This window comes from Girardinichthys multiradiatus, chromosome 5 (genome assembly GCF_021462225.1).
Source record: "Girardinichthys multiradiatus isolate DD_20200921_A chromosome 5, DD_fGirMul_XY1, whole genome shotgun sequence".
Lineage (NCBI taxonomy): Eukaryota > Metazoa > Chordata > Actinopteri > Cyprinodontiformes > Goodeidae > Girardinichthys > Girardinichthys multiradiatus.
Genome location: NC_061798.1, coordinates 31,529,361 through 31,547,936, shown reverse-complemented (window position 1 = coordinate 31,547,936; position 18,576 = coordinate 31,529,361). Strand labels below are relative to the sequence as shown.

The 18,576-nt window shown below is 46.0% G+C and overlaps 1 protein-coding gene across 2 annotated transcripts; it reads right to left on the bottom strand.

Annotated features, from left to right (window-relative positions):
• Positions 1–329: 329 nt before the first annotated feature.
• Positions 330–16,935, bottom strand: zgc:136908 (Transitional endoplasmic reticulum ATPase). 2 transcript variants are annotated; one of them, XM_047364554.1, is made up of 18 exons: positions 16,742–16,935; positions 16,345–16,456; positions 16,090–16,262; positions 13,691–13,833; positions 13,441–13,571; positions 12,775–12,906; positions 12,578–12,680; positions 6,041–6,174; positions 5,804–5,939; positions 5,611–5,723; positions 3,450–3,614; positions 2,406–2,528; positions 2,116–2,328; positions 1,849–2,027; positions 1,639–1,768; positions 1,255–1,413; positions 828–979; positions 330–745 (listed from the first exon to the last, which is right to left on the bottom strand). In XM_047364554.1, the coding sequence occupies exons 1-18, from the start codon at positions 16,762–16,764 to the stop codon at positions 640–642; spliced, it is 2,427 nt and encodes an 808-aa protein (XP_047220510.1). In that variant the 5' UTR covers positions 16,765–16,935; the 3' UTR covers positions 330–639. The 2 variants fall into 2 exon arrangements, with proteins under 2 accessions (XP_047220510.1, XP_047220511.1); XM_047364555.1 differs by lacking the exons at positions 13,691–13,833; positions 16,345–16,456; positions 16,742–16,935 and having other exon boundaries at positions 16,090–16,220.
• Positions 16,936–18,576: the final 1,641 nt, after the last annotated feature.

Sequence of the window (18,576 nt, the reverse complement as noted above, 5' to 3'; positions counted from 1 at the left end):
CCAGAAGGGCCAACAGTCTTTCCTTGGAGAAATTAAATACCAGCAAACTCTAAAAAACTGCATTTAAAACAAAATAGTGACATAAAATAAGTTTTGAGTGTTTTAAAAGGTCCTTTAAGGTTTGATTGTGCCTCATTTTCTTTTTTAGCTTACTTTAAAACATGGACACATTTTTATAATAATCTCTGGACACAAATAAAATCAGATATTTTGTTTGTAGAAGTTTTGTATTGAAGAACCAACATGCTGCAACCCATTGTATAGGATAACAAATCTTTCTAATATAAGTGAATATCAATTATGAATCAATACAGAAAAATAACCATCTGTTTGGAGGTAGGCCATAATTATTTTTATTATTTCCACACAAAGTATTTATATGAGTGCAATACATGAAAATTAATCCTAATGCAAAACATTGGAGGACTGAACAGAAATTCAGTTTATTCTTCTGCTTTAACAGTTAACAAGCAATAAAATGCAAAAAACAAATCAACAACATTCATTTGCTAACTTTATTCTAAAAAGTACACTAAAAAACAGTCTCTGTATCCCTAAGGTGGAAACGTTTTGTAATTTTACATTTTAATGTAATTTCTATCATTCACAGAAAGAGATGCTTCACTAGAACCATCATCATCAGTGGTAGAGATCATCATCTAATTCTTCTCTATACAGACTCGGCCTCTCCGATCCAGAATCTGACCCCTGACCTCTAGACCGGGTGCCAGTAGCAGACGGAAACCTGAAGGAAGCATCTAAAGTAAGAAATCTGGAGCAAAAAAAAAACCCAACGTCAAATTATCTGTGACGATTTCTGCGCGTACCTGAAGTTCCCAAAACCTCGGCTCTGCTGCAGAGTCTGAGCAAACATCTCGTATTTGCGAATGTCATTGTCACTAACAGAGCGGCGAGCAAAGCGCATCGCCTCTTCAAAGTGGTCCTTCCTGATCTCTGGGACTGGATCAAAGTCTTCGTCCTGCAAAAAGAAAAACACAGTGGAGGATTAGACGAAGTGGTTAGTTAGAAATGCGTTTCTGTGGATTCCCAGTCCAAAGGATGAAGGTCACAGAACAGACAGTTGCCCTTAAGGGAACATCTTACCTTTCATAATCTGTCTGCACCAAGCACACGCAGCCTAGCACTGCTTTGAAATGTGACATCTTTGTTAAAGTGAAAGGATGAAATACTAAATGAGTGAGTGTAATTCAGTGTAATGTGGAGGTAAATGGAGGAACAGCAGTGATGTCTGACCATGGGGATTCCTGGTCTGCTCTGCCTCTGACGCTCAGCCTTGATCTCGGCTTCGATGGCCTCCCGGATGGCCAGCTTACAAGCCCGCTGACAGATCTCCGTCAGGTCGGCTCCAGAGAAACCCTCCGTGATCCCAGAGAGGAATTCCAGATCCACATCCTGCAGATAGGAACCCCACCCAAAAAGAAGCAGCAGGAAAAAGAAAGGCATTGATGTACAACATATGATGAGGATTCAAAATTAACCATGTTGCAGTCATCAACAGAAATTAGTTAACATTTAATGCACCAGTTATGTACCATTTTTGGTCATCATTGACAGCTACATCCCAAATAACTGGGATGGAGATCAATCAACTGAGAAATATGTTTTTGCATTTCTTACACGTGCAACAGGTGATTTGCGCAGGTTGGCTTTAAGAATTGCTGTGCGGGAGGGTTTGTCGGGAAGCGGGATGTAGATGAGTTGGTCCAGACGGCCCGGCCGCAGGATGGCTGGGTCTATAATGTCTGGTCTGGATTGATGGGAGGAAGGAAATCAGCATTTTTTTAATCTGTTTGCCATTATTCAGTGCAGACATGCACAGAGAGGCACCTGTTTGTGGCACCGATGATAAAAACATTCTTCTTGTCCGACATGCCATCCATCTCAGTGAGAATCTGGTTGATAACTCTGTCCGCGGCACCACCGGCGTCCCCCGCCCCGCCTCCTCTGGACTTGGCAATTGAGTCCAACTCGTCAAAAAACAAGATGCACGGGGCTGCCTGTCTGGCCTGCAGAGAGAAGGAAAAAGGTCCAACAGGTTACACATTAAAAGCTCCAAAAATGTCTGAATCTATTTTCCCATCATAAACCACTCACCTTATCAAACACATCTCTGACATTGGCCTCCGACTCTCCAAACCACATGGTAAGCATCTCAGGCCCTTTGATGGACACGAAGTTTGCTTGACACTCATTAGCGATAGCCTTTGCCAGGAGTGTTTTTCCACAGCCCGGAGGGCCGTAGAACAGCACCCCACGAGACGGCGTCATCCCAAACTTCAGGAACTTGTCAGGGTACTCCACTGGATACTGGGGGTATTGGAAAGAACCTTTATGTAATGTTTAAGGGAGTTATGATCGTAGTATGCTGCTAGTGTTTCTTGCACCTGAACGAGCTCTTGGAGTTCTCTCTTGACCTCATCCAGACCACCGATGTCCTCCCAGTTGACCTGAGGAACCTCTGCAACTGTCTCTCTCAGAGCTGATGGGTTGCTTTGACTCAGTGCCCACTAAAGACATTGTAGTACAATGATTTTTTTACCAAAAGGATAAAAAATACAATTTAGAAGTATTCTTTTACACGGTATTGTGCAAAGCCGTTAAACCACCCTTAATTTCTTTTAGATTTTGCTAACAAGAATTCATACTTTCCTGTAATCTCTGAAATTCATCCAGATGTAAGGTCTGTCAAAGCTTTTTTTGAGGTTTTGGCTGCTTTCTCCTTCATTTTTCTAACCAGTCGTTGTACCTGACCATAGCAGTAAGTCTAACAAATTGTGTCATTGTCACAGAATGATGGAATCAAGTTGCCTAAACTTCCAAAAATAAAATTGCTTCATTGGTCTGTTGAGTATGTGAATAATCCATACAATCCATAGAACAATGATCAGGCACTGAATGAAAAATAGATTAAAATGGCATCTAAACTCTGATAAAACTCCCAGGAAGGCTGAAGAAACATTGTTTAAAAAATGTAATAGATTAGAAGAGAGATCTGCTCACTGGAAGCAAAATTGCAGGAACAGGCATTACTCCAGCCTTTCACAGTTTACTCTAGCTCAGGTTCTTGTGGTTACCACTGTATTTGAGTGGGAGTTGACTACTTGTCATAATGCAGGTTTGTGGTAGGACCAAAATGCAGAGAAGTACTCCAGGAAACACGGAGAGTGAAGGTAAACGAATTTTAATTCTTGCCCAAACAGAGTCCAGACAGCAGGGTTATTTGACCAGAACACCAGACCAGAAAACGACAGCAAGACACGGAAAGGCAACTAAGGAACTTATATACAGACAGAAGAGCAGGGAAAACCAATGAATCAATGAGACCAGGCCATCAGGGAGAACAAGGAACTGGCGTGACACAGACTGCAGGGAGACAAAGCAAAACACAAACACAGGCTCAGACACTGGCTGGGCATGACACTACTAACTTGGAAGTCGTCCATGGTGACAGCCAGAGAGTTGAGCAGGTCAGCATCGATAGTTTCGTCCTCCAAATCAATGAGCGTCATCTTCTTGCGGATTGCTTGCAGGGCAGCTTCTGAGCACAAAGCGCCGAGGTCGGCACCCACGTGTCCATGTGTTTCTGTAGCAATCTGCCATACAGGAACACAAAATTAAAACATCACTCGTAGAAAGTTGGAGTAAACGGTTTATTGGCTAACAACTTCTGTGATGTTAGTAGAAGTCATTAATCTTTAAACATATTAGTAATTTTCAATAATTTTTAAGTGCAAAGTTAATCATTTCTGCCTACATCTCATTAGTTCACAGCTGCTATTTCTACTTGTAGGAGTCACATTAAAAATGCCAGATTTCAGTCCTCTGCGATTGTTAAGACTAAGCTAACTGCGTGACACAATCAGCACTGGTCGTTGAGACCCAGGTGTTTGTTACCCTGTCTGTAATTAAGTAAGTATGTATACAGCTGGCTTTGCCACAAAGTGCATGCATAATGCATCATTTGAATGTAGTCAAATTGCACAACGGCTACTTGCTGGGAAGAAGCTACTTTTATTTAGCGAGAGATTTGAGAAATAAATGGTGGAACAAACTGTGGTATACACACATGTTGTTGAAAATTGTTCACTAGAGCTTCCTGTAAAAGTAAACACTGTTTGCACATGAGAGCACATGGGAGGAGGGGAAGGACGGTTTTTAAGTTTTTGCATTATGCCTGCAGTTTTTCAAAATGGATAAATTTTTCATATTATGTTGTCCAATGTCCAAACTTTGATGTGTTTAACTTGGATTTTATAGAAAATGCCAACACAGTGGAGGTCATAACTGTGAAGTGGAAGAGGAAGAAATGCCCCTAAATACAATAAAATGGCGTTTAAAAGTCTAATAAGTAAAAAGTGTTCAGCTATGTGGAAGTTATATCTTACAATAAATCCAGCTGTTCTGTGATGGCCTCAGAGGATTGTTAGAGAACATTGGTGAACAAAAAGCATCATGGAGACCAAACAGACCATGAAATGATTCCCCATGCTTGAAACATCTGATAGGTCTACTGTTCAATCTGTCATCTGAAAATGGAAAGAGTATGACACAAATGCAAAACGTTCAAGACATGGCCGTCTACCTAAACTGACCAGGCAAGGAGAACATTATTTACTGAACAAGCCAAGAGGCTCATAGTTAGAAGGAGCTGCTAAAATCCTCAGCTCAGATGGGCGAAGTCTGTAGTTTACCACCTTACAGATTTGGTTTTCAAGGAAGAGTGACCAAAGGCAAGCATTGTTCAAAAAAGCTCTAAAGATTCCTGTTTTCAGTTTGCCACAAAACTTGTCTGGAACACAGCAAGCCTGTGGAAGCCTCTGGGACCAAAAAATCATGTTGTAACCCACATGAAAAACCACAAGATGTGAAGGAAAACTACCCCTGCACATCACCCAGAATACACCATTCAGACTGTGAAACCTGATGATGGCAGCGTCATGCTGCAGGCATGCTTCTGTTCAGCAGGGATAGGGAAGCTTGTCGGAGATTATGGAAGGTATTTGGAGTTAAATACAGGCCAATCCCGAAAGAAAACCTGTTAGAAGCTGTAAAAGACTTGAGTCTCTGTGTGTGAGTCTCTTTCCAACAGGACGAAGACCTAAAGGTATAGAATGGAATGGTTTCTATCAAATAATATCTATGTGTTAGAATGGCCCAGTCAAAGTTCAGACATACTTACTATGGAGAATCTGTGGCAGGACCTGTAAATTGATGTTCACAGGTGCTCTCCATTCGATCTGACTAAGCTTGAATTATTTGATAAGGAAGGATGGGTAGAGCTAGTTAAGACATATCCCAGAAATCTTGCACCTTCCAAAAAGCATCGAAGGGCAGCATACAAATACAAATCCTTTTGAGATTTTTATTTTTAACCATATATCCTTTTATTCCATCTTTCAAGTATGCTCTATTTTGTGTTTTTGTGTCTCATAAAATCTTAATAAAATACACTATACTGAAGTTTTTGGTTGTAACATGGCAAACTGAATTGAATTGAAAATGCGAAATGTTTAAGGGGCACACATCCTTTTGCAAGACTCTGTATCTTATTAGTTAATGCACTCATAACTCATCTTGGCAGCAGCTCACCTTTTCCAAATCAACGTCATCTGCCAATTTCATATTTTTGGTGTGGATCTGCAGGATCTCCAGTCTACCAGTCGAATCTGGGATCCCAATGTCGATCTCTCGATCAAACCTGCCTAGAGAGCATTGGGGTTTCCGTAAAACATCTGTATGTCAGTGTGTTTTTGCACATGTGAATACGTGTGGCCGTCCTGACCGAAGCGCCTCAGAGCCGAGTCAATGCTGTTTGGCCGGTTTGTTGCTGCCATCACAACCACGTGAGCTCTTTGCTTCAAACCATCCATCAGGGTCAGGAGCTGTGATACGATACGCCTCTCCACCTCACCGTGAGTCTGTGCATCAACAATTACATAACAAATGACAGAAGATTGCAAGCATATGCATGGGGTGTCAGTTTCTGATGACATAACTGAACTTTCTCATCTTTGCCAACCTTCTCTCTCTTGGGAGCGATGGCATCCAGCTCATCGATGAATATGATAGCCGGAGCGTTGCTCTCTGCCTCTTCAAATGCTTTTCTCAGGTTGCTTTCAGACTCCCCTGCCAACTTACTCATAATCTCAGGACCTTGTGACAGAATCATGTTAAGATCTTCTGTATTGAACTAGAAATAAGAATATCCGCTCTTCTACCTGAAGTAACGTTTGATAGTCTCTTGTACTTCTTAATAACGTGCTGTGAAAAAGATTTTTACCTTGCACATTTCTTCTGTTCCCTCCTTGAACCGCCACCTTAACGTGGTGGAGGGGTTTGAGTGCTCAAATAATCCTAGAGGCTATGTTGTCTGGGGCTTAAATGCCCCTGGTAGGGTCTCCCATGGCAAATAGGCTCTAGGTAACGGGTCAGACAAAGAGCAGTTCAAGAATACTTCATTAGAACTAATATATCGAGGCACGTGACGTCGCCCGGTACGGCGGAGCCGGGGTCTCACCCTGGAGCCAGGCCTGAGGTCGGGACTCGCCGAAGACCCCCTGGTGGCCGGGTTGTTCCTCGTGGGATCCGGCCAAGCCCGAACGAGAGATGCGAGGCCATCCCCCAGTGGGCCCACCACCTGCAGGGGGAACCGTGAGGGACCGGTGCAAAGAGGATTGGGTGGCGGACGAAGGTGGAGACCTCAGCAGCCCGATCCCCGGATGCTTAGGGTGGCTCTAGGGACGTGGAATGTCACCTCGCTGGGGGGGAAGGAGCCTGAGCTTGTGTGGGAGGTTGAGAGATATCGGCTATAAATAGTCAGGCTCACCTCCACGCACAGTGTGGACTCTGGAACCCATCTCCTTGAGAGGGGTTGGACTCTCTTCTACTCTGGAGTGGCCCACGGGGAGAGCTGGTGTGGGTTTGCTTGTTGCCCCCCCAGCTCAACCATCTCGTGTTGGGGTTTACCCCAGTGGATGAGAGGGTTGCATCCCTGCGCCTTCGGGTTGGGGAGAGGTCTCTGACTGTCGTTTCGGCCTATGGGCCGAGCAGTAGTGCGGAGTACCCGGCCTTCTTGAAGTCCCTGTCGGGGTTGCTGGATAGTGCCCCTCCCGGGGACTCCATTATTCTGCTGGGGGACTTCAACGCCCACGTGGGAAACAACAGTGACACCTGGAAAGGCATGATTGGGAGGAATGGCCTCCCTGATCTGAATCCGAGTGGTGTTTTGTTATTGGACTTCTGTGCTAGTCACGGATTGTCCATAATGAACACCATGTTCAAACATAAGGGTGTCCATTGGTGCACTTGGCACCAGGATACCCAAGGCAGGAGGTCAATGATCGACTTTGTTGTCATATCATCAGACCTTCGGCCGCATGTTTTGGACACTCGGGTGAAGAGAGGGGCTGAGCTGTCCACTGATCACCACCTGGTGGTGAGTTGGATCTGCTGGAGGAGGAGAAAGCTGGACAGACTTGGCAGGCCCAAGCGCATAGTGAGGATCTGCTGGGAACGCCTGGCGGAGCCGTCGGCCAGGGATGTATTCAACTCCCACCTCCAGGAGAGCTTTGACCAGATTCCGGGGGATGTTGGAGACATAGAGTCCGAGTGGACCATGTTCTCCGCATCTATTGTCAATGCTGCTGCCCGTAGCTGTGGCCGTAAGGTCTGCGGTGCCTGTCACGGTGGCAATCCCAGAACCCGGTGGTGGACACCGGCAGTAAGGGATGCTGTCAAGCTGAAGAAGGAGTCCTATCGGCTGTGGTTGGCTTGTGGGACTCCCGAGGCGGCTGACGGGTATCGTGAGGCCAAGCGTACTGCGGCCCGGGCTGTGGCAGAGGCAAAAACTCGGGCCTGGGAGGAGTTCGGTGAGGCTATGGAGAAGGACTACTGGTTGGCCTCGAAGCGATTCTGGCAAACCGTCCGGTGCCTCGGGAGGGGGAAGCAGTGCTTCACCAACACTGTTTATAGTGGGGGTGGGAGGCTGCTGACCTCGACTGAGGACATTATCGGGCGGTGGAAGGAGTACTTTGAGGATCTCCTCAATCCAGCCATCACGCATTCCCTGGTGGAAACAGAGGCTGGGGGCTCGGGGTTGGACTCTTTCATCACCCAGGCTGAAGTCACCGAGGTGGTTAAAAAGCCCAGGCTTCAGTGGTGGAAGAGATCCACCCTGAGTACCTCAAATCAGTGGATGCTGTGGGGCTGTCATGGTTGACACGCCTCTTCAACAATGCGTGGCGGTCGGGGACAGTGCCTCTGGACTGGCAGACCGGGGTGGTGGTCCCCGTTCATAAGAAGGGTGACCAGAGGGTGTGTTCCAACTACAGGGGGATCACACTCCTTATCCTCCCTGGTAAGGCCTACGCCAGGGTATTGGAGAGGAGAGTCCAGCCGATAGTCGAACCTCGGCTTCAGGAGGAGCAGTGTGGTTTTCGTCCCGGCCGTGGAACACTGGACCGGGTCGCGGGGGCAGTGGACTCAGCAGAGACGCCCAGACGTCCCTTTCCCCAGACACCTCTTCCAGCTCCTCCGGGGGGAGCCCAAGGTGTTCCCAGGCCAGCCGAGAGACATAGTCCCTCCAGCATGTCCTGGGTCGTCCCCTGGGCTTCCTCCCGGTGGGACGTGCCTGGAACACCTCCCGAGGAAGGCGTCCAGGAGGCATCCGGTATAGATGCCTGAGCCACCTCAACTGGCTCCTCTCGATGTGGAGAAGCAGTGGCTCTACTCCGAGCCCCTCCCGGATAGCCGAGCTCCTCACCCTATCTCTAGGGGAGTGCCCGGCCACCCTACGGAGGAAGCTCATTTCAGCCACTTGTATCCGGGATCTCGTTCTTTCGGTCATGACCCAAAGTTCATGGCCATAGGTGAGGGTAGGAACGTAGACCGACCGGTAAATCGAGAGCTTCGCTTTTCGGCTCAGCTCTCTCTTCACCACAACGGACCGGCACAGTGGCCCCATTACTGTGGCAGCCGCACCGATCCGTCGGTCGATCTCCAGCTCCATTCTTCCCTCATTCGTGAACAAGACCCCGAGATACTTAAACTCCTCCACTTGAGGCAGGAACTCCCCTCCAACCTGAAGAGGACAAGCCACACTTTTCCGGTCGAGAACCATGGCCTTGGACTTGGAGGAGCTGATCTTCATCCCAGCCGCTTCACACTCGGCTGCGAACCGCCCCAGTGCATGCTGTAGGTCTTGGCTAGATGGGGCCAACAGGACCACGTCATCTGCAAAAAGAAGAGACGAAATCCTCTGGTCCCCAAACCAGACCCCCTCCGGCTCTTGGCTGCGCCTAGAAATCCTGTCCATAAAAGTTATGAACAGGACCGGTGACAAAGGGCATCCCTGCTGGAGTCCAACATGCACCGGGAACAGGTCCGACTTAGTGCCGGCAATGCGAACCAAACTCCTGCTCCGCTTGTACAGAGACCGGATGGCCCCTAGTAAAGAGCCACCGATTCCATACTCCTGGACCATCCCCCACAGGGCATCACGAGGGACACAGTTGAATGCTTTCTCCAGGTCTACAAAACACATGGGGACCGGTTGGGCAAACTCCCATGAACCCTCGAGTACCCTGTAGATGGTATAAAGCTGGTCCAGTGTCCCACGGCCAGGACGAAAACCACAATGCTCCTCCTGAAGCCGGGGTTCGACTATCGGCTGGACTGTCCTATCCAATACCCTGGCGTAGGCCTTACCAGGGAGGCTGAGGAGTGTGATCCTCTGTAGTTGGAACACACCCTCCCCTCCGGTCACCCTTCTTCTGAAGGGGGACCACCACCCCAGTCTGCCAATCCAAAGGCACTGTCCCCGTCCGCCACGCGATGTTGAAGAGGCGTGTCAACCATGACAGCCCCACAACATCCAAAGACTTGAGGTACTCAGGGCAGATCTCATCCAACCCCAAAGCCTTGCCACCACGGAGCTTTTTAACCACCTCGGTGACTTCAGCCTGAGTAATAAAAGAGTCCAACCCCGAGTCCCCAGCCTCTGTTTCCACCAGGGAATGCGTGATGGCAGGATTGAGGAGATCCTCGAAGTACTCCTTCCACCGGCCGATAATGTCCCCAGTCGAGGTCAGCAGCTACACAGTGTTGGCGAAGCACTGCTTCCCCCTCCTGAGGTGCCGGACGGTTTGCCAGAATCGCTTCGGGGCCAACCGGTAGTCCTTCTCCATGGCCTCACCGAACTCCTCCCAGGTCCGAGTTTTTGCCTCTGCTACAGCCCGGGCCGTGGCCCGCTTGGCCCCACGGTACCCGTTAGCCGCCTCAGGAGTCCCACAAGACAACCACAGCCAATAGGACTCCTTCTTCAGCTTGACAGCGTCCCTTACTGCCGGTGTCCACCACCGGGTTCTGGGATTGCCGCCGCGACAGGCACCGCTGACCTTACGGCCACAGCTACGGGCAGCAGCATCGACAATAGATGTGGAGAACATGGTCCATTCGGACTCTATGTCTCCAATATCCCTCGGAATCTGGTCAAAGCTCTCCCGGAGGTGAGAGTTGAATACATCCCTGGCCGAGGGCTCTGCCAGACGTTCCCAGCAGACCCTCACTATGCGCTTGGGCCTGCCAAGTATGTCCGGCTTTCTCCTCCTCCAGCGGATCCAACTCACCACCAGGTGGTGATCAGTGGACACCTCAGCCCCTCTCTTCACCCGAGTGTCCAAAACATGCGGCCGAAGGTCTGATGATACGACAACAAAGTCGATCATTGACCTCCTGCCTTGGGTATCCTGGTGCCAAGTGCACTGATGGACACCCTTATGTTTGAACATGGTGTTCATTATGGACAATCCGTGACTAGCACAGAAGTCCAGTAACTAAACCCCGCTTGGATTCAGATCGGGGAGGCCATTCCTCCCAATCACACCTCTCCAAGTGTCACTGTCGTTTCCCACGTGGGCGTTGAAGTCCCCCAGCAGAATAATGGAGTTCCCAGGAGGGGCACTATCCAGCAACCCCAACAGGGACGCCAAGAAGGCCGGGTACTCCGCACTACCACTTGGCCCGTAGGCCAAAATGATAGTCAGAGACCTCTCCCCAACCCGAAGGTGCAGGGATGCGACCCTCTCATCCACTGGGGTAAACCCCAACATGAGACGGCTGAGTTTGGGGGCAACAAGCAAACCCACACCAGCCCGCCGCCTCTCCTCGCAGGCCACTCCAGAGTAGAAGAGAGTCCAGCCCCTCTCAAGGAGATGGGTTCTAGAGCCGACGCTGTGCGTGGAGGCGAGCCCGACTATTTCTAGTCGATATCTCTCGACCTCCCGCACCAGCTCAGGCTCCTTCCCTCCCAGCGAGGTGACATTCCACGTCCCTAGAGCCAGCCTAAGCATCCGGGGATCGGGCCGCCGAGGTCTCCTCCGTCGTCCACCGCCCAATCCTCTTTGCACCGGGCCCTCACGGTTCCCCCTGCAGGTGGTGGGCCCACTGGGGGATGGTCTCGCGTCTCTCCTTCGGGCTTGGCCCGGCCAGGTCCCGCGAGGAGCAACCAGGCGCTCTCCGACGAGTCTCGACCCCAAGCTTGGCTCCAGGGTGGGACCCGGCTCCGCCGTACCGGGCGACGTCACGTGCCTCGATTCTGTAGTCATCATGAGGGATTCTCGAACCGCTCTTTGTCTGACCCGTTACCTAGAGCCTGCTTGCCATGGGTGACCCTACCAGGGGCATTTAAGCCCCAGACAGCATAGCCTCTAGGATCGTTCGAGCACTCGAACCCCTCCACCACGTTAAGGTGGCGGTTCAAGGAGGGGGCTGCCACTCTATGAAATAGTAACTGTCGTCTAAACCTAATGACTGCCTGGGTGCTCCTTGGCAGCTGTTTTTACATCCCTGTGTACTGAGTTATTTTATTTCAGCCACAGTACAGGGTTTTTGAGCATTAACGGCCTGTTTAAGATCATGTCGCAGGATCTCATTTGGATTTAAGTCAGGGCTTTGACTAGGCCACTTCAAAACCTTTTTTTTTTTTATTCCAAACTAAAGTGGGCCTGAACACAAGGCCACAAACTGATGGGTGGGCGTTCTTCTCCAGGATTTTCTGGTGGAGAGAAAAGTTCATGTAGTTCAATCCTTTAGTGACCTCCTGAGGGTTTCATCGATACGCTCTTGAAGTAATTTGGTAGGCCAGCCACTCTGGGACGGTTCATCACAGTTTTATGTTTTCTTTAATTGTAGATAATGTCTACAACTGTGGTTCAATGGAGTCCTAAAACCTTAGAAACAACTTTTTAACCGCTTCCAGACTAATGGATGTCAGTGACTTTTTTCTCATCTGTTGTTGAATTTCTTTAGATTAGTGTTACTTTTTGAAAGTTTTAAGTTTACTTCATTTTGTCAGATTTTAGGTGATTTCAGGCCTTGAAGTGGCTAGGGAAATTGAATTTAGCTGCCCAATAATGTGGATAATTGCAGTTAATTTTTGATTTAGCAAGTTCTTATGTATCTAATATATATGATCAGAAACATGAAAGTGTTAAAAAAGCGAGGAGCAAGGAGACATTTTTACAGCCCTTTACATTGTAATATGAATAAAATGACTTACCATTAATTAGAAAGAAGAAGGCACCAGTTTCATTGGCTACTGCTCGGGCCACAAGGGTTTTCCCTGTACCCGCAGGGCCATAAAGCAGGATGCCTCTGGGGGGCTAAGAAAGATAACGGAGAGCAACAAAAGAACAGTGATTGATGTTAGGGTTGTTGAGAATGTGGTTTTATGGCTGAATTGGAAAGACAGGACACCTTAACTCCTATCGCCTTGAAGAGTCCTGGATGCCGGAGAGGAAGCTCCACCATCTCTTTGATCTGAGCGAGCTGCTTCCGACAGCCTCCAATGTCGTCATAGCCAACATCATTTAGATTCTCCTCTTCATCCTGTCACAGAAAGCAGGAAAACCCAAGCTGCTCTGACAATCAAAAAGATATATTTTCTTAAAACACATAAAATTATAACAAACTTTGATTGGGTTTGCAGAAGAATGCTTTGTTTTATGTTGCTCTCTTTTAAGAGCTCAAATTTACGAAATATTGTGCAACCAGTATTTTTGCTAGCCTCACAAAAGGCTTAAAACCAGTTCATAAACATTTAAATATTACATATAGTGCTTGGAAAAAGTATTTATTGTTGAATTCTTCCAGCTGTTGTCACATCACAAGCTTAAACTTCACTGTTTTGGAAATTTTATGTAATGGATGGACACAGCCTTTTGTATGTTGGCCAAAAAGTTCAAATTTGGTCTAATGTGACCAGAACACCTTCTTGCATATTTGCTGCGTCTCTACCTAGGGGTGGTTGGAATTAATTTACACATAGGTGCACTTCTCAGGGTAAAGGAGACTGAATGCAAATGCGTGCCACACTTCTCAAGATCATTCCATGCTTTCTAAATGTAACACATTCCTACAGACCTCTCTTTTGATTGGCTCTCCTTCGCAGTAGATGACAGTGTCTGGGGCAACAATGCAGTGAGGGCTCGGGTCCGTCTCTACCACCTTGAACTCCACAGCTCGCATGCTCCCCCTCACCAAGAAAATGTCACCTGATGTCAAAGACAAGACATTACATTGCTCTCAGAGACACCTAGAACATGAAGTTTGGGTGATTTATTGTTTCCTTTCGAGAAACTAGTTTTATTTTAGTACAGTCCAGTTTTCGTACCTTTGTGTACAGGCCGGTATGCCTCTAGAAAGTACGGCTTGAGGAAAACATCAAAGAGGTTTCCTGTTAGGCCCTCAATAGTGTCATCAATGGGAAGAACATGGATCTTTTTCCCATATTTGATATCAGGACAGGCATGGATGCTGGCACGTCAAAAACATAAACTTTTATTACATAAAATAATCTCGTTTTTATCTTTCTTTACAGTAATGTGAAATTATATTAATTTCTGTAATTGAATTGTTGCTGCTTTTGGAGAACACAGCAGGGGTCAGTCATTGTTCTCTACTGACTGAAGCAAAACAGCATAAAATGATTGAAGAAATTGTTATAAACCCAGGGAATTAACACTGAAGAACTGGTAAACTTTATAAATATCTACTATTTACCAGCGTTCAAAACAACAATGGTTAACTGATTAAACATTTTTCAGTCTCTCAGAACTCTAAAAGAGAGGGTTTTATGATCTGGTTCCAAGTTCTAGTTTCTAATGTTAGAAGAGAAATAATGAAAAGGGGAAATAAAACCAAGATTTGGAACCATCATTTCACATAGAGCCAGAGTGGTCTTATGTTAATTTATTTCTCCATTGATAAATTAAATATTCATTTAAATGCATTTTGTATTTACTCAGGTTATTTCATCTGACTTTTGTTCATCTAAAACATTTAAACGTGACAATAAAGCAAAAACAGAAGCAGTCTGTAAGGGGGCAAATGCCTTTTGACACCACAGTAATGTGGTGGAATAAAAAAACATTTGATGCAACCAAATCTTGATAGGTTGATCAAGCAGTTGGATTTTCTTAACTTCAACTTTTTGGAATAAAAGATTTCATGAGGAGGAGTTGTCACAAGGCATGTATCAACCAATCACAAGGTAACTAGGGTTGATGTGACACCTATGGCATGTTAGACAGCCAAATCATGAACTGATTCACCTATTTTTCTTTAAAACACTTCCTTTACACATCAAGATACTTCTTCTCAGTTCCCAAAGTATCAACAATCTATCACTCTAGCCGTAATAGTTATCTCAGGACTAACGTTCTTCTGGTGGTTCAACCATGTCAAACCAGTCAAATGAAGCTTTCTGTATTTCTAATACAAACAAATAAGACATTAACAATGAGCAAAGTTGTAAAAATCAATAAATGTTTTGCTGAGTAATGGCAACTACAAATAAATAAAGTTGATGAGTCATACAAGTTATTAGAAAGAGTAGTGGAAGTTAGACTAAGATCAGAAGCGAGCATCTTAGAGAAGCAGTATGATTTCATGCCAAAGAAAAAGTACTCCTTGATAGAGAAGTACAGAGGAGGTCCGAGGATGCTGCATTGTGTTTATGTAGATCTAGAGAAGCCACAGTACAGGGTGCAGAGAGGTGAGCTGTGGTTTTGTATGAAGTAGTCAAGAAGTATGTTATAGTGGTGCAGGACACGTTTGAGAGCTGTAAGACAGTGGTGAGGTGTGCTTGATGTGTCACAGAGGAGTTCAAGGTGGAAGTGGATCTGCATCATGGGTCGGCTCCATGTACTCTGATGTTTGCAGATGACAGTGTGATCTATGGTGAGAGCAGGGAACTGGTGGAGGAAAATCTAGAGAGATGGAGATTTGCACTAGAAAGGAGAGGTATGAAGGTTAGCCAGAGCAAGACAGAATACATGTGTGTCAATGAGAGCGACACAATGGGAGCTGGGAGGTTAAAGAGAACAGAGATAAAGAAGGTGGAGGATTTTAAGCACTTAGGTCCAATAATAGTCCAGAGCAACAGTGCGTGTGGAGAAGAGGTGAAGAAACGTGTCCAAGCAGGTTGGAAAGGTTGGAGAAAAGTGTCAGGTGTGTTGTGTGATAAAAGTGTATCAGAGAGAATGAAAAGGTGTACAAGACAGTGGTGAGACCAGCAATGTTGTATGGTTTAGAGGATCAGGAATGAGTTTATCAGAAGGACAGCTCATGTTAGATGTTTTGGAGATAATGTCAGAGCGGCCAGACATAGATTTTTTGGACATGTAAAGAGGAGGGATACTGAGTACATCGCTAGAAGGATGGTGAGGCTGGAACTGCCAGGCAGGAGGCCTAGAGGAAGACCAAAGAGGAGATTTATGGATGGAGTCAAAGAGGTAGTGGGTGTGAGTGGAGAAGATGCAGAAATTAGGGTTAGATGAGACAGATGGCTTGCTGTGGCGGCCCCTGAAAGGGAAAAGCTGAAAGAAAAAAACGTTTTACTAGACTGGCTGAAAAATAGTGGCAGTGAGAATTGGTTTCAACTAAAGTCTGGCAAGGCCATTTGAAATGGCCTAAAAAAAGAGAAATCTCATAGGTGAAAGGTCAAATTCAAGGCGTGTATGCGCTCTACATATCATACCATTGTTACTGTAGGGTGCACATCAGACCTACCTGATGACATCACCAAGGCGAACACGCAGATTGTTGCGCGTCACCCTGTTCATCCCAATCCTCTCATCCCCACAGGTGTCATCCGTGAGGACGATGCACACAGTTTGCCGCCGTTTCCTTCCTCTCAGCACCACGGTGTCCCCGCGGAAGAGCTGCAACTCCTCAGTCTTATTCTAACGTGGACACACAAGTCTAAGTGCAAACACACCTACGTACATTTAATCTGTTGTTGGCTGAGTTCATGCAGAAACACACCTGCGGCAGGCTGACAATGCTGCTATCTTCGTTTAGTGCTTCGTCCACAATGAGCCTGTTTGGTCTGTTTTTCTGCTTCAGGATGGCAGTGGAGAAATCCTCTCCCTTCAGGCTTCCAAACAGGAGACACATTGACATTTTCACATGCACCACACGCTCCACACTAAGATCTAATTTCTTCATGTGACTCTGAGCTGTATTTAGAACCTGTTTGGCTCTCCACAGAGCAACTTTTTGCCTTGATAAACCTTAAAATGATCTAAATTTGTCAACATTTAGAGAGAAATCTTAGGATTTTGAGTTTAGCATGAACAATTTGATCTCTTAAAGAAATATCAACATATGTTAATCTGATTTTTGATATTTCATGTTTAAAATAATGTAGCTGTTTACTCACTCTGCTCTTTCTGGGCCTGGCATGTCGTCTCTCTTTTGTTTTGAAATCTCAGATAAGCTCACTTTTACACTGCAGTTGAGCCCTTATGCTTCAAAGCTTTCAGCTTTCTGTGATCTTTTCAGTCTCTGGTGAACTTTAGGTCTTCAGAGGCCAAAAAGTCACTTGTCTTCACTCTTCATGTTTGCAGGAGCTGCACTCTGCCTGTTTGGTAAAAATATGTGCGTCTGCTTCTCCTGTTATAACCCCCAACACGAGCACCCACGCACGCAGGGATCCCTGGAACTTGCCTTGGAGAGTGTCCCAAAGCAGTTGCAGAGTGATATTTCCTCCTACCCCTGCTCCTCGTCTGCAAATGCAAAACCACAAGCTCAGCTGCTCCCAGCAACTGCTGAATATTCATGTGTCCAAATAAATTGTGCATAAAATCTTTCTTCTCCTGTATTTTGTGTCATCTCCACAATCAGCTGCATCTATTCGTAAAACACGGCATGCTGTTTTCACCTCCGACTGTTTGACTGAAGGGAGCTGCTGTTGAGATCCAGCTGCTCTTAACTGTCAGAGAATCCTTCCTCAAAACGCCGCCTGTGAATGCTTGTGTTGGGTTCTTATCTCCGTCTAACATTTTCATACTTTGTCCTGTTGCAACTACAAACGGAAATGTATTTTATCGGGATTTAATGTGGTAGCAGTTGTACTGAGCCCTCTTCACTCTGATACTCCTAAATAAACTCCAGTGCAACCAAAGTCACATAACTAATAAACAGAGCAATTGAATCTGTTTAAATTAATAAATGCATCCACCTAAATGCATCCACCTAAGCTGAAAGGCCAGGCAAGGACAGCATTACTCGGAGAAGCATCTAAGAGACCTATGATAACTTTGGAGCTGCTGCAGGTTTCCACAGCTCAGGTGGGAGAATCTATTGACAACTATTATTCCTGCTCTTAACAAATCTGGCCTTTATGGATGAGCGGCAAAAATAATCCATTGTTGAAAGAAAGCCATTTGAAGTTTGCTTCCAGTCCTATAGGGGGCATAATAGACATGGGGAAAAAGGTGCTCTGATCAGATGAATTTAAGCTTTTTGGCCTACAGGCCAAACTCCATAAGGAGCAAAAAACAAAAATAAAAATAAAACAAACACTGCAGATCAGGAAAGCTGGTTAGAGTTGATAGGAATATTGATGTCAGATGCTCCAAAACATTTACGGTTCACCTGTCAGCAGGACAACCCCAAACATGCAGCCTGGTTTAGATTAAGGGTGTCCAAACTGCGGCCCCCCAACTGCAGTTCAAGTGGTTCATGCAGATGGAGACTTTTATTTTTTATTTGGGCTAAATTCATCGGCTTTTGCTCAAAATCAGACTTTGGTGCACCCCAGTCTACTTTTAATTACTTTCTTAAACTTTGCTAAATGCAGTTTTCGAAGTAAGAATAACCCAAATCCCGTTCTCATTGCTGACAACAGACTACATTTGTTAAGTTTTTTTTCATTTGAGCCCGAATGAATTGCAAATTGGATGCCTTTCTTTCAATGAGACAAAATCCTTTTAAGTTTTTTTTATCTACAATAATTTACCCATCCCTTTTTTTCAGATTATTCAACAACTTTAGTTGTTTAATTAAAATGTTGCATGCATTGTTTCTTGTTCAACAAGGGAAAAAAAACTATCCAAACATAATATTTGGTGATTTTAGTTTGTTAAAAATAATTATGTTATTGGTCCTCCAGTACTTTTAACTTGACGATTTTGGCCCCCGTGACAAAAGGTTTGGACACCCCTGGTGTAGAACGGCTCAGTCAAAGTCCAATAGCACCTGTGACAAGACTTG